Genomic DNA, 15,553 nt, shown 5'->3' with positions numbered 1-15,553 from the left:
ATGAACGAACAGATTGGTGGTTGATGGATGGATGGCCTAGGGGGAGAGGTAACCAGAATGCTTCCTAGGCTTGTATACATGATGCCACCATTTCCTGCAGAGATTCAGGGGGTCAACAACATTGAGGCTTGAATTTGAAGGACCCTTGAGACAGCAGACGAGGAATCATGTCAGCAGCTGATGATGGGGAGCAGTGGGAGGGGCTCCTGGGGGATTCTTGCGATTTCTGCGTGCCCACGTGATGAGGAAGTGAAAGCCAGAGATGATGTAACTCGTGCTAAGCCACGAATGTCTCGTCTTTGCAGACACTGAAGCAGAGGATGTGAACAGCCCAGAAAGTCCTCCCCTACCTCTGCCCTGGCTCCCTCAGCAGGATGGTCAACTGGACCTGACTGAAGAGGAGCCTGATGAAGTCCCAGGAAGCCCCAGGAGTGAGGCAGCTGGAGAGAGTTCCCCAAGGCCTGGGTGTGCTGATGAGGGCTACACCAGTCCCATGGTTCCACGACAGGGTCAGGCCGGAAGCTGGAAGGCTTCCGGCAGAGAAGCCGGTGAAAACGATTCTTCAGAACCTCCTGAGGTCCACCAATACACTGGATTCTGCTCCGCAAGATCCTGGAGCAGTGGGACCATGAGCCTCGGGCAACCGAGTGACAGCCTGGATTCTCCCTGGGAAGGAGAGGCCAACGTCCCTGAGACGACTACTGGGACAGGAGCCCTGCTGCAGAGTTCCCACCACCACTTCCTGTCCCCAGATGACAGAACCGGAGGTGGCGTTGCTCCGGCAACAACCATAGAATTCCAGGATCGCTCTGCATCACCAGCCCAGAGTCCTGAGCACAGTGAGGGTCGATGGGGGAGAGACACCACCAGCTTGCCTGACCCATGGCGTGGGGATCCCACCTGGAAGCCGACCAAGACCTCCTCTAAGCCATTGCCATCCCGATTCACCGGCTCCATCAGCACCCCGAGTCTCAGGCCTACGTCAACACAGAAAGACCGGTCACAACCCAGGCAGGGAGACACTCTGGCCAGCCACTCTTCTTCTCATGTTCCCAAGTATGGCCGGGGGCGTCTGAACTACCCACTACCTGATTTATCCAAAGTGGGGCCTCGGGTGAGGTTCCCCAAAAATGAGAGCTACCGCCCACCCAAGTCCAGGAGCCATAACCGGCAGCCTCAGGGCCCCACAGGGCCCCTGATCTTCAAGTCGCCAGCTGAGATTGTGCGTGAGGTCCTGTTAAGCAGTGGAGAAGTATCCCCGGCCAAGGACCCACCTGCCCTACACCCCATCGCTAGGGTACCCCAGGAGTTCCAGACGCCCGAAGAAGCCACTGAGTTGGTCCATCAGCTTCAGGTAAGGGGGATTCCCAGGTAGGTGTATCACTCAAGCACCTATTGGCCTGAGACAGTGGCAGGTTGGGGTGGGGAAGACCTTGAAATTGTGCCTCTGTCTCAGTGGTAATCTGTGGGTGTGTTTTGAACTTAGGAATGATTCAGATATTTTTAGGAGAATCACATCCCCATTTCATACAGTTTCCAAATTCCTCAGCAGCTGGCAACATTTTTCATGCCCATCCCCTCTCCCACCAACCTCACTGGAGGTTTTGTGTGTGTGTGTGTGTGTGTGTGTGTGTGTGTGTGTGTGTGTGTGTGTGTGTCCACTTTATATTTTAGTGTGTGTGTCTTTAATGACAAGGACTGCATTTTAGTCATAACCACAAGTGAATGCCAGCTCCTTCATCTGACTTGTCTTCATGAGTCTCTGCAGTGGCTCGATCACTTTTTTTTAATCAGGATCGGAATGAGGCTCACCTGTGGCTTCTGGTCCATGTTATTTGTCTTTAAGTCTCCCCTGCCAGTCCTGGGGCTTGAACTCTGGGGCTGGATGCTGTCCCTGAGCTTCTTTTGCTCAAGGCTAGCACTCTTTCACTTGAGCCACAGTGCCACTTCCAGCTTTTTCTGAGTAGTTTATTGGAGATAAAAGTCTCATGGACTTTTTGCCCTGGCTGGCTTCAAACCTGATCCTCAAATCTCAGCCTCCAGAGTAGCTAGGATTATAGGAGTGAGCCACCTGCCCTGCTAGTTCCTGAGCTTTTGTGCTCAAGGCTAGTGTGCTACCACTTGAGCCACAGCTCCACTTCCAGCTTTTGGTGGTTAATTGGAGATAAGAGTCTCAGGGACTTTTCTGCTTGAGCTTTCTTTGAATTTTGATCATCAGATCTCAGCTTCCTGAGTAGCTAGAATTACAGGACACCGACACCCAGCCCACTTTTTCTTCTCTTTTGTTTTTAGTTTATGTTTCTTTTCAAATCTCTTTTCTCTGTAAGTCTTTCCTCCTCTGTTTTCTCCCTGTAGTTTGCTGTTGAGGAAATCAGTCCTGCCCTGCAGAGCTGCCCACAGCTTGCTGAAGCACACACCGAGGACACCCTTATCCTCTCTACCCTGTCCAGGGGTAGGGCTAGAGCTAGGGGACTTGTGGGTTGCAGCCATCTCTGTGTGTGTGTGACTGTGCTCCTGTGGACATGCACTCCAGGGTCAGAAGTTTGTGGGGTATAGGGCTCTGTGCTCCCTTCAACCTTGCTGTTGTAACCTACCCACCTAGCAGTTGTTGTCTGATCCAGCTCTTTATTTGGGGTGTCAGGATGAATGATCATGTTTGGATAATGCTGTTCCTTCTGCATTCTTTGCTAGAAAACTTTTGTCTTTGGCAGTACTGAGGTTTGAATTCAGAGTCTTGTACTTGAAACTAGGCTGGTGCTCTACCACTTGAGCCACCCCTCCAGCCCCCCTCGCTTTAGGTTGTCTTTCAAGTAGGGTCTTGCATTTCATTACTTAGGGACGCACTAATGTAGCTGAGACCATTGGTGTCTATCACCATGCCCAGCTTATTTGTTGAGATGAAATCTCTGGCTTTTTGCCGGCAGTGCTCCAGGTCTCTGCCTCCCAAGTAGCAGTGATTATAGACATGCTCTCTGTGTCCAGCCTAGAAGTCTTCTAGAAATAAATCCATTGGTTGCGTGTCCAAGGTCTCGTCATAGGGGGAGACAGACATGCTGGGTTTTGCCCTTTTGTGACTTGTTTTCAGAACATGGAGAAACACTTTCCTTCGGTGCTCACTGGTGACACCTGCTTTTACCTTTTCTCTTGGATGGTTATTTTCATGAGAGCAAAGCAAGATGGAGCTATATCGGGGCTGGGGATATGGCCTAGTGGCAAGAGTGCTTGCCTCGTATACATGAGGCCCTGGGTTCGATTCCCCAGCACCACATATACAGAAAATGGCCAGAAGTGGCGCTGTGGCTCAAGTGGCAGAGTGCTAGCCTTGAGCAAGAAGAAGCCAGGGACAGTGCTCAGGCCCTGAGTCCAAGCCCCAGGACTGGCAAAAAAAAAAAAAAAAAAAGATGGAGCTATAACCGAGCCCTCTGCTTTTCTGTGGAAGGACTCAGGTGATTATTCATCTGTTCATGAAAACCCCCTACAAAGCACATACCACTTAGGTTCTGGAAACAAGGCAGTAGGGAAGATGGCTATGGCCTGATGTGTGGGGAGCTGGAGCCAGTAAGAAAGAGGAGACAGCCCTGATAGTGGGCCACCCATCAGGTGACCCTGCCAAAGGCCCTCCCCTAAGACATACTGGCCCCTGGCTAGAGCCAGCCTGTTGTCTGATGCTCTAGAACTGAACTGAGGGGTTTGCATTGTGTGGCACCTTGAAGGTGTTGAACAGAGCACCTTGGGGAGGGAGGGACCTGGCCCATAGGGTGGGGGTGGGGGGCTCACAGCAAGGAGGATGGGTCTCTGGCCTCCAAGGCAAGCATGTCCTCCCTCCTTCCCGCAGGAAGACTACCACAAGCTCCTCACCAAGTATGCCGAAGCCGAGAATACCATCGACCAGCTGCGCCTTGGGGCCAAGGTAATGGGCAGGGTGGGAGGATGTCCAGCCCTACACCAAGTCCCTACCTTCACTGAGCCCCTCGGTGGGGGGAGGAATCCTGGTTCTCCTTAGTGGTGCTGCGTTACTCCCCAGACTTCCATGCGTTCAGTCTCCCTTCCTGTGTATGCAGCTTGATGTCTTTTTTTTTTTTTTTTTTTTTGCCAGTCCTGGAGCTTGAACTCAGGGCCTGAGCACTGTCCCTGGCTTCTTTTTGCTCAAGGCTAGCACTCTGCCACTTGAGCCACAGCGCCACTTCTGGCTTTTTCTATATATGTGGTGCTGAGGAATCGAACCCAGAGCTTCATGTATATGAGGCGAGCACTCTTGCCACTAGGCCATATTCCTAGCCCCCAGCTTGATGTCTTGAAATGTGAAAATCTGGGGTCCTCCTAGGTAGTCTCTAGGGTGGGACTGTGCTCCTGAGTCTCCTAACTGGGGCTCTCTGAGTCTCGAAAGAGCAGCACGGAATTTCTGCCCAGCCTTTGTGTCCTGGGCTGGATCCTTCTGGATCACAGCCTTTGTCTTTCTTCTTCGCAGTCTCCCCCACATGCTCACCCCTCACTCTTACTGAGACTAGACATCATGTGTGTGTAGCAGGGGTGTTATTTGTCCACCACCCCAAGAGCTGGTTATCCTGCTGCTCAGCCTCAACTCGTCTTCAGGTTCCCTGCTCTGGGACCTTCCTCTTTTTCTGGGGTGAAGTAGGAAATGGGGCTTGTCACAGCCCCTGTGGCTTCCTGCTTTGGGGGGGGGGGGGGTGCTGCTGGCCCCATCAGCCTTCTGTGCATGGCGAGAGGCCCTTCCCTGGCACCCTGCTGTTGTGTCCCTGTGGGTGCCCCACCTTGCCCAGACAGCTCCACCCATGTGCTTGGCCCCCTTTCTTCCACTACCTGCTGCCCTTTATCTAGAGCCACTTCCTTCCGGGGAGTGTCTGTGGCACCCCCTGTGCAGGCAGGTCCCTTCCCAGCCCCTGCCCCTTGAAGCATGCCTGTATGTAAGAGGGGTGATCAGACTTGCTTCTGAGTGCCAGCTCAGGTGAGAGAACCAGCTGAGGTCTTACAACTCCTACAGCTCTCTCAGGGACTCAGAGTTGGGAGGGCTGGTGGGGGGGGGGCGGTGCGGGGAGCCCTCCGCCCCCTTGAAGGAAGCCACATCCTGACAGCCACAGACTTCCAAAAAGTCCAAGGAGAGACAGGAATTGTTTGTCAGACCCCAGCCTTCCAGCAGCCCTATTTTGCTGCTTGGGAAGCTGAGGTCCCCGTGGGGGTAGGGTGGGGGGTGCTCAGGGTCAGGGTCGGTGGAGGTGTGCTGCATCTCCATCTGCCTCCTGCCTCATTTAAACAGGTAGCCGGCACACGGGGTCCCTCACAGGAGTAGGGGGACTCCCCAGCCCACGAGGACCTGTGTAAGGTGCCCAGGCTGTCTGGGAGCCAGCGCCTGGCTTGGATGTAAAGGGCTCTAGTACATGTGGGGGGACTGGATGTGTGAACACCACCTTATTACTCACATCTGCTGAATAGAAAGATATCCCCTGGGCCTGAGGGCCATCCCCAAAAGAAGGGCGGGAGCCAGGTGCTGGCAGCACACTCCTGTTATCCCAGCTGCTCAGGAGGCTGAGGTCTGAGGATCTTGGCTCAAAGCCAGCCTGAGCAGGAATGTCTGTGAGACTTCTTATCTTCAATTAGCTACCAAAAATCCAGAGGTAGAGCAGTGGCTCAAAGTAATAGAGCACTAGCTTTGAGAAAACAAACCGAAAAACAACAACAATTCAGAAACAATGCCTAGGCCCTGAGTTCAAGCCCCATGGGTGGCGAGTGAGGGGTGGGGGCAGGAGGGTGGCAGTGAACACAATTTAGCTGACATGCAGCCTGGTGGCGACTCCCCTCAACCCTCAGTCTTGGGGAACCATTTTGCAGGAGCTCAGAGGCCTAGAACAGGGAGGTGCAGCATCACACAGCTTCAGTATATCGAGATCCCCAAACCCAGAAGGCTGAGGGGAGTTCACAGAGGTGTCCTGCTCAGAGCCTGTGGGTCCACAGCACTGGGGAGGTCCCATCTGGGATGTGCTCTGGATGCCCAGGCCTGGCTGTAGTTTGTGAGTGGGAACCGGTGGGAGGAGGCACAGGAAGGAAGAGTTGGGGGGGTGGGAGGAGACTGTCACATTGGCTGTCTGGTTGCCACCTCCCAAGCCCCTCCCCACCCCCCATCTCAGGCCAGAGGCCACGTGGAAGTGGTGAGGAGAACAAAACAGCCAGGAAGGAATCAGGCAGATGACCTAGAACCGCCTTCCCCACAGATTGCTCTGATGGCTGGGGTCAGAAGCCCCTGGTGGGGAAGAGGAGAGATGAGAAGTAGCTATGCTCTCCTCCCCGCCCCCCACCTTCCCTCAGTTCCATTCATGAAGCCCATTAGCATTCTAAAGGCTTGGGGAAGCCCATCTGTGTTGGGCACACTCATTTATTTAACTCAGTCATTCCCAAACTCGCTGGTGCACAGCCTCCCCCTCCCCCCACAAGAGCCAATCTAGTCTTGGGGTGCACTGTGGGATACCCCAGCATAAAATTGGTTACCCTCACCTCAGGGGCAGGTGCAGCCAAGCCTGGGCAGTGCAACAGTTGTTCTTCCTACCACTGGCTTTGGCCTCAGCTTTGATTCCTCAAGCAAAGGGGCCTCTGGCCTCCTGCCTACTTGGGGACTGGGGTGTGGGGGAGAGATGGGAGAGAGAGAGAGATGGAGGGAGGGAATATGTTCAGAGCAGGCACCTCCCCAGGGATTTGGGTCACCTCAGGAGAATTGGGGTGCTAGCGGACAGGCCCTGCAGGTAGGGCTGAGCAGATGGCCAGGGAGATTATTAAAATCCAGCTTTGTTCTCATCGGGTAAGGCTCGGGCTGGGAGGGGAGGGCAGCGGCTGGGCCAAGGCCCAACTTGGCATGGGTTTCCTGCCACAGCAGACCGTGAAGAGCAGAGGAATAAGCAGGGGGAGGTTGCTTGGTTGGGGCCAGGGAGCTTCCTCTGCCAGGCCCACTGTCTGCTGCCTGTCCCGATCTTGGAGGGGGGGCAGTGGGGGCCATCAGGACACCCCACCTGTCCCTGAGGCCCCACTGGAATATGGACTTGTCTCCATGTGGTCTTATGGGTAATAAGGGTGATGGTAGCGATGATGGTGATGGTGGTAGTAGTGGTGATGATGGTGATAGTTATGGTGTGACAGTGACGGGGACAAATGGGACGGTGGTGGCTACTCTGAGCTGATCTATGAAACATGGTGTTCGCTATGCCAGCTGTTCTAGGATGCAATGACGCAGAGTGGTAGAGCTTGGGCATGGCTCTGGCTTTGACGCTAAAGCAGAGTGGCAGACTTGGTAAAAGACCAGATGTGGTTAGGTTTGGCTTTCCAGCCTCCACCTCAGCCGCTCAGCTCAGCCCAGCCACAGGAGTACACCGACGGCACGGCTCTGCTCAGCAAAGCCCCATTCACAAAACCCACCCAGCAAGCCTATCACCATGCACCAAGATCAACTCAAAATGGATCAAGGACCTCAATATCAGACCTGAATCCTTGAAACTACTGAAGGACAGAGTAGGAAAGATGCTAGAACTTATAGGCACAGGAAGGAACTTCCTGAATATAGTCCCAGGGGCACAACAAATAGGGGAGAGACTTGACAAATGGGACTACTACAAATTAAAAAGTTTCTGCACAGCTAAGGACATAGCCACCAAAACAGAAAGACAGCCAACCATATGGGAAAGGATCTTTACCAGCACAGCAACAGACAAAGGCCTAATATCTGTCATCTACAGAGAACTCAAAAAACTAAGCCCCTCCAAGCCCAATAAACCAATTAGGAAATGGGCAAAGGAGCTAAAGAGAGACTTCACAAGAAAAGAAATAAAAATGGCAAAGAAACATATGAGGAAATGTTCAACATCCCTGGTAGTAAAGGAAATGCAAATAAAAACAACCCTGAGATACCACCTCACCCCAGTTAGAATGGCCTATACTCTGAACTCAGGTGACCACAAATGCTGGAGGGGGTGCGGGGAAAGAGGAACCCTTCTCCATTGTTGGTGGGAGTGCAAATTAGTACAGCCACTTTGGAGAACAGTATGGAGGTTTCTCAAAAAGCTCAATATAGACCTACCCTATGACCCAGCCATACCACTCCTAGGCATCTATCCTAAACAGCAAGTCCCAAGATATCAAAAAGACATTTGTACTTCCATGTTTATCACGGCACAATTCACAATAGCCAAAATATGGAAACAACCCAGATGCCCCTCCACAGATGAATGGATCCAAAAAATATGGTACCTATACACAATGGAATACTACATAGCGATTAGGAATGGTGAAATATTGCTATTCGCAGGGAAATGGTCAGAATTCGAACAAATAATGTTGAGCGAGACAAGTCTAGAACACAGAAAACAAAGGGGCATGATCTCCCTAATATATGACTGTTAAGAAAGGGAGACGGGGGGCTGGGGATATAGCCTAGTGGCAAGAGTGCCTGCCTCGGATACATGAGGCCCTAGGTTCGATTCCCCAGCACCACATATACAGAAAACGGCCAGAAGTGGCGCTGTGGCTCAAGTGGCAGAGTGCTAGCCTTGAGCAAAAAGAAGCCAGGGACAGTGCTCAGGCCCTGAGTCCAAGGCCCAGGACTGGCCAAAAAAAAAAGAAAGGGAGACGGAGAGACAGTAGAGACCAAGTCTGTGAAACCAAAAACTGCTTGTCAAATGGTATTTCCCACAGGATTGGGGCAGCGACCCAACAGTATGTAACTAAAACCAAACAACTACTCAACATATAAAGGTCAAAAATCAACCTGTCAGTGGAATACAATAGCTCAAAAGCTATGTATGTACGTTCATATAAGACTACTGTCGACATATTGTCTAATATCGACATTACATTTAAAGCCCTAGGCAAATTTTCTTGGGCTTGGCTACGTGGCTAATGTATGTTCTTGATACATTGTATCATTGATACATTGATACATTGATACATTGTATATTGTATATATGTCTACCTGACCTAGAGAAGTGAAAGAATAACAGGGTGTAAGATATCACAAGAAATGTACACACTGCCCTACTATGTAACTGTACCCTTTTTGCACAACACCTTGTCAAAAAAATTGTGTTCAATTAATAAATAAATTAAATTAAAAAAAAAAAAACCCACCCAGCTCCCCAGCTCTGCTCCATACCACTGCCCAGAGCACGCATTCCCTGGGCCCTGGAGCTCCAGATGGCCTTCCTCCACCAGCCCCTCCTGTAGCTTCTCCCTTGGCTGTTTGTTGTGTCCTCAAACGAAGGAGCTCTGGGCACCTGCTGTCTTCCTCATCCATTCACACAGCTGTTGGCTTCTGCTTATTATCAACTTATTACCGTTATTGAGCATATTCTATCGTAAGAGATATTAGAATTATTTATGACAAATGACATCATATTCTACAGTTGTGTAATGGCAAATACTAATAATAGCCAGTATTGTTATGAGTAGAAAACCATCCGTTTGGGGGTCGGATAAAGCGATGTTATCTCCCTCCAAGTCCACTTCTCCGCTGGAGATTTTGAGTAAGTGACTTAGCCTCTCTGAGAGTGTTTTCTCTCCTGGGAAATTGGGGACATGGGCCCTGCCTACCTCCTCTTCAGGACTACCATAAAGAGAATGTGGAAAAAGTATGTAGGTCATTCACTCCACATTTAGTGGAGTGGGACCTCACCCCCAGGTCCCAATAAAAGGTTATCTTTATTTACTTATTTTTTTTTCTTTGGGTGGGTCATGGGGCTTGAACTTGGGGCCTGAGCGCTGTCCCTGAGCTCTTTTGCTCAAGGCTAGTGCTCTACCACTTTGATCCACAGCGCCACTTGCAGCTTTTGAGTGGTTAGTTGGAGATAAGAGTCTCACCGGGACTTTCCTGCCTGGGCTGACTTTGAATCATGATCCTCTATCCGATCCTCATCCTCGGATCTCAGACTTCTGAGTAGCTAGGATTACAGGCATGAGCCACTGGCGCCTGACAAATGTTCTGTTTATAATCAGAAGTGTTATGGATCTCTGGGATAGAGGAAGGATTGAAAGTGAGGCCTTTGGGGTAAGTTTTCCCAGCCCTTGATTTGGTTCTGCCCACCTCCATCTTTCCCAGGTGAACCTGTACTCTGACCCGCCCCAGCCCGGCCACAGCAGCAAGGGAACAGTGTCTGCAGGGACCAAGGTCTTGTCCTTCACCATCCCGCAGGCCCGCTTAGCCGAGTGGTGGCCTGGTACTGACCAGGACCAGCGGGCCCCTGAGGCTACAGGTAAGTCGGAGCACTGGGGCTGCCCGTGTGCCTCTGTTCCTGGGGGAGAGGTTGGAGAGTTGGAGCACCCTGGATGGGCACTGGTTTTAGATCAGGAGGTCATAGCCCCAAGCTTCCTTTCTGGGTCCTTTGACATGGACAGGCCAAACCGGAAGGTGTCCTGACTTGAACCAGGATGGCCTGGGTAGAATTCTGTTTTTGCCACCTTGGTAATGTGAGATGAAGCGTATAACCGATATTCTCCTTGAAGGGCCCATTGTACAGCCTGCTCCGTACTGAGCATGGCAGGGGCTTGGTAGCCAGGCAACTGTGGCTCAGAGGGGCCAGAGCACGCTGAAGAGGAACCCAGCTCCTCAAAGGGAGTGCCGGGACTCACACTTGTGTCTCTCGCCTTGCAACCCCAGGCTGGCCTGGCTTTGCACCTTGCAGCCTGTGCTGTGGGGAGACCCAGGCCTGGTCCTGCCTGCCGTGGGGCAGCCCCTCCCCTCGGCCCTCTTCCTGGGCTGATGTGGAGATGGCGCAGGTGGCCCAGCTGCCACTTGAGGGTGGATGTGGTGGTCCGTCCTTGGCCTCAGCATTCTGTGGCTGTATATTCCAGGGTGGTGGACAGCACCGGAAGACCTGAGCCCCTCCTCGCCCCCCAGCACACGCACTGCGAAGGGGCTCCCAGAGAGCCAGGGCACCACCATGGAATGGACGCTGGGACTGGCTTCCCAGGCCAGCAGGCTCCTGGCTAAGGTAAGTGTGACCCGCCCCCCCCCCCCCCCACATGTGTCCTCGTTGTTGTCCTGTGAGCCAAGTCTCAGGATCTCTGTGAGAGCCCCTCCCCCACCTCAGCCCCATCAAACTGGGCTATCTCGAAACCTGAACCTCTCCTTCTCCCTGGCTTGGGAAGTCACGTGTCCCCAGGCTCTTCCTTGTCACTCACGACTAGGCTGAACCCTACTTTTGGGTCCCTCTAGTTGTGTTTGGAAGTATCTCCCGCATAGTGCCAGGGAGATTGCGCTCTGTAACTCCTGCCTGTCCTCTCCAGGACAGATTGCCTCTGTTCTCGGTTTGTTTCAATAGTTTCCTTAAGCTCCTCATTCCCCCTCCCCCACCTCCCCCACCCACCTCTGAATTGTGTGCAAGTCTTCTTCTATCTACATTCTTGGCCTTCTTCCAAAAGTGCTTGAAGCAGTTTGTGAAACTACATAACGTGTTAACCACATTCTTAAAACGGAAGTGAAGAAGCTGGGGCAGAGAGGAAGTGAGGGTGGAGAAAAACCAATTATAGGGTAAAGTGAGTCAACAGAGTGTTCTGTTGGACACTGAGCACTTAATCAGAGACACAGCTATTTTTTTTTTTTGAGCTTCCTAGTTGCCAGTGTGGAAAATGGAAATGCAGTCACAACAGACACCCCTCCATAAAAGAAATTCCTTCAGAGAAACACCATCCTCGCCACTGTTTCTCCATGTCCTTCATAGTGCGTGGGCATGGCTGCTTTCTGGCCTCACGAGGTAGCTCAACTCCCTCTGTCCCGACAGTCTGCCTGTGTCATATGCATTTCATATAAATGGATTCAGACAAACCTCTGCCTCGTGTCTGACTCCTCTCCTTTCTGGTGATGTTTTTAAGGCTCCTCCATTTGTGAATAGCTGGTTTAAGTACCTGATACCCTTTTATCCCTACCATTTTGGACCCAGGAACTGGAGAGGAGGTTTTTTGTTTATCTCACTGTTCATAAAATAAAGCAAAGTCAGGTTGCTGTGCTCAGCAGGAGCTGAGGTCAGCTGACCTCTGACGACCCCCCAGCTTCACTGCCTGGCTTGAGCCCTGCCTTGCCTGACCCCTGTGACTGCTGGTTGATATTTATATAAGACACACACCAGGGATCAAAGACTCATGTCAGCTGAGTGCTGGTGGCTCACACCTATAATCCTAGCTACTTAGGAAACTCAAGTCTAAAGATTGCAGTTCGAAGCCAGCCCCTGTAAGATTCCACCTGCAATCAACCAATAAAAATGCTGGAAGTGTGGATTAAGTGGTAGAGAGCCAGCTCTGAGGAATATCACAATCCCCATAGCCAGCATCCTCAGGCCTGTATGCCCACAAAGGCTGGCGGTCCAGGAGCCTGTCCCCCACGAATACAAGGGACAGGTGTATAAGAAACGTGCCCCATCTTACCTTTTGCTTCTTCATTACTGTGTACAGGCAGGGCAGGCTCTCAACCCTGCCTCCTACCTTGATTGACAGTGTGATCTAGCCTTGGTGATAGGTATGTGCTCTTCCGTTGTGCACAGCCTGGCCCTTCCCTACCCACCCCAGCCACTTGTGGTCAGTGTGTGGCTCACAGGTCTTCTGCATGCGAGCAATTGAGCTTGGAAGGGAATCACTTCCTGGATTTTCCCTGAGGTCCAGCATGGAGTCCATACTAGTGTCCTCCATGCTGAATGGGCAGAACCCTTCATCCCAAGGCCAGCCCCAGGGGGCCCTTTATGCCCAGCATGGTTGTGGTTCAATGAGGGCCTCTCTGGGAAGGTCATGTTACAGGGCCCTGGGCTTCATGAAGCTGATTTTCCTCCCTCTGTCCAGGTGGATTCTTTCGAAGGACTGATGCAGGAAGGACGCCTCACACCCCAGGACCGACTCCAGGTTAACACTGCCCCCATCCTGCCCCATGAAAGAGACACCTTCACTTCTATCCTCAGGCTGTTTGTGCAGCCCTTTGTCAGGCACACTCCTCCAGACCCAGCCACAGCTCCCTAAGAAAATGCTAACTCTCACTACTACCTGCCAGTTACTAAGCCACAATGGCTGCCAGATACTCTGGGGGACCTTCTGCGTGCAATATCACACTTTTAGCATCCTAAAAACCCACTAGGGAGCTGCACTTATTTCCCCCACTAAACTGTGATGAAGCTGAAGCCAGGAGAGGTGACTTGAAGGCCTTTGACAGTCACATAATAGAAGGCAGCAGAGCCTGGAGGCTGTTCTACTCATTCCCAAGTCATGATCTCATTCCCAAGCTCATGGCCATGATCTGTTTCACTCCCAAGATCAGGATCTATTCATTCCCAAGCTCAAAGTCATGATCTATTCATTCTTATGTTTAAGGCTATGGATGGTCTATTCATTCTGAAGTTCAATGTCACGATCTAGTCATTCCCAAGTTCAAAGTCATGATTTCCTCAGTCACAAATTAACGGTCATGAATCCACTCATTTCCAAGTTCAAAGTCTTGATCACGACCCTGCACATCCCACCATTCTGCCTGCCTCTTAGCCTCTAAAAGTTTGGAGACTGGCTAAAGAGAGGAGGAATGACTCCTTATCTAGCCATGCCTGGCTCTTTCCCTTCTGGACTTTGGTGTTTTGTATAATGTAGTCATGTATGTACAAAACAGGTTTCTGCTGGCTCAGTCAGGCCACAGGAGGGAGCTGGTGGAGCTCTCAAAGTTGTGAATGGGAGGGCCTCTCAGAGGTAAGGGACCATTAATGTGACTGTTAGCATCTGGGGACTCTGCAGTGACTAGGAAGCCCTGGGAAAAGCAGCCATTCTTAGCTGTTCCTGATCCCAAGTTGCAATCCTCCCATTCCAACAGGACGGTTTTTATAAGGAAAGAATGCAGCCTAGGCACAAGACCCACAGCAGAAGGGTTAAGAGGAGCAGAAGGAGACTCAGAGGGACAAACGAAGGCTCCTTGCTTTACAGAGTGATATTACAACCTGCATCTGTTCCTAGAATGTTCTGCAGATGCCATATGCAACTCCTTTATGGAATGTGTGGTGGAGGATTCCATCATATCCTCAAGCAGATGATCTGGGACTTTGAGGGTGAAAACCATGACTTGTTAAAATTTTTATGCTGCCATAAAGGAGTGGCATATTATATTACATCGGCATATTGGGATTTTTATAGGGGAGAGTGCAACCATTTGATACATAAACAGTATGCAACCACTAATGCACGGTAATCCATATTTCTATCATAAATAGTGTTTCTTTGTGTTGGGAAGTATTGAGCTCCTATCTTCTAGCTCTTTATTATACATAATAAGTTGTCACCATACTGTGCCTGAACTCTAGGACTTACTTCTCTCATCTAACAGTAGTCTGGTGCCTGCTATCCAGCATCCCTCCCTCATCTTCGCCCCCAGCTTTTCCTGGACTCTGGTGGCCACCACTCTACGCTTTCCTTCTATGAGAGCATTGCTTTAATTTCCACATGTGAGAACATGCAGTGCTCATCTTCCTATGCCTTCTTTTGTTGAGAATAACAATTTCCGGATCCCTCTTTCCTGCTGTAATGACCAGAAACAAAAAGCCAACTCATTTTCTTCTCTCTGTCTTGATTCCCCATACCCAGGAAGATTGAGAGCTGTTAGGTCATGCTCAGGGTTCTAGGTTGCTCTTCACCTTAGTCTGTTCCTGGGGGATGATGACCCCTCTTTGTGTGGTGTCACTGGATACCATCTAGGGTCACAATGACTATGGAGGCCTAACACAGTCAGTAGGACCCAGGAGCTTTGTAGCCAGAGTTCCTGGCTTCAAATCATGGCTGTACAACTTGTTCCGCTCACTGTGTGCCTTTTACCAACTTTAATTTCTCTGTGCCTCTGTTTCCTCCTGTAAAGATATAAGTAATCCCTCACTGGGGGGAGGGGGTGTTGGGAAGGGAATGACCAGTCTTCAGATACCCACAGTTTTGCAACTAGAGAATGGAAATTGAGATGTCTGCAGTACTCATTCCTCGTAGGGAGATAAGGGAGTGTGTTTGGCACTGCAGCTGTCTGGATTCAGGGAAAGGCCATTGTCAAGGTGCCCACAGAGGAGCCCAGCCTTCCCCCCACCCCCCCCATCCCCCCGCCACCAGCTGCATGTGGGCTGTGTGTGCTATTGCTGAGCCCATGGGGCTTGGGCACTCAGAGGCCCCTGTCTGCTTCCAGGGTTTTCAGCGGCTGAGGGCGGCCTGCATGGGTCTGGAGGACCACTACCTGCAGACCAGCAGGGGGCAGCACCTGGCCACGCAGTGCTCTGGCTCTAAGAGGACACCTGGAGATTCTGATTCCTGCAGGTAGGTCCCAGAGAGGCAGGCCCAGGACAACAGGTGAGCCAGGCCCCTGGGAGGGCCCTTCGGTCATCAGGAGAGAGACACCTGTCCTCCTAATTCGTACACAGAGAAGACACGGGGAACCCCATTCCAATTAGCGACATGTCCGCAGGGTGGGACCAACCTTTGAGACAGCACCTCTGTCTGGACAGTAGGGAAACTGAGGCTGGGAGGACTGGGATGTCCCTAGGGTCGCACATCCCAGGGATGGCAGAGG

The 15,553-nt window shown here is 51.5% G+C and overlaps 1 protein-coding gene across 1 annotated transcript in view; it reads left to right on the top strand.

Moving 5' to 3' along the window:
* The window catches only part of Akna (AT-hook transcription factor), a 44,006-nt gene that overhangs the window by 8,263 nt on the left and 20,190 nt on the right, over nt 1–15,553 (top strand). The window contains exons 4-9 of the mRNA XM_048340070.1: nt 306–1,354; nt 3,836–3,910; nt 10,091–10,244; nt 10,843–10,982; nt 12,820–12,879; nt 15,173–15,300. Coding sequence (XP_048196027.1) covers nt 306–1,354; nt 3,836–3,910; nt 10,091–10,244; nt 10,843–10,982; nt 12,820–12,879; nt 15,173–15,300 — 1,606 coding nt within the window. The remainder of the gene's footprint in view (nt 1–305; nt 1,355–3,835; nt 3,911–10,090; nt 10,245–10,842; nt 10,983–12,819; nt 12,880–15,172; nt 15,301–15,553) is intronic.

The sequence above is a fragment of the Perognathus longimembris genome, chromosome 1, assembly GCF_023159225.1.
Source record: "Perognathus longimembris pacificus isolate PPM17 chromosome 1, ASM2315922v1, whole genome shotgun sequence".
Lineage (NCBI taxonomy): Eukaryota > Metazoa > Chordata > Mammalia > Rodentia > Heteromyidae > Perognathus > Perognathus longimembris.
The sequence above is the reverse complement of the archived record's forward strand: the minus strand, read 5'-3'. Positions and strand labels throughout refer to the sequence as shown.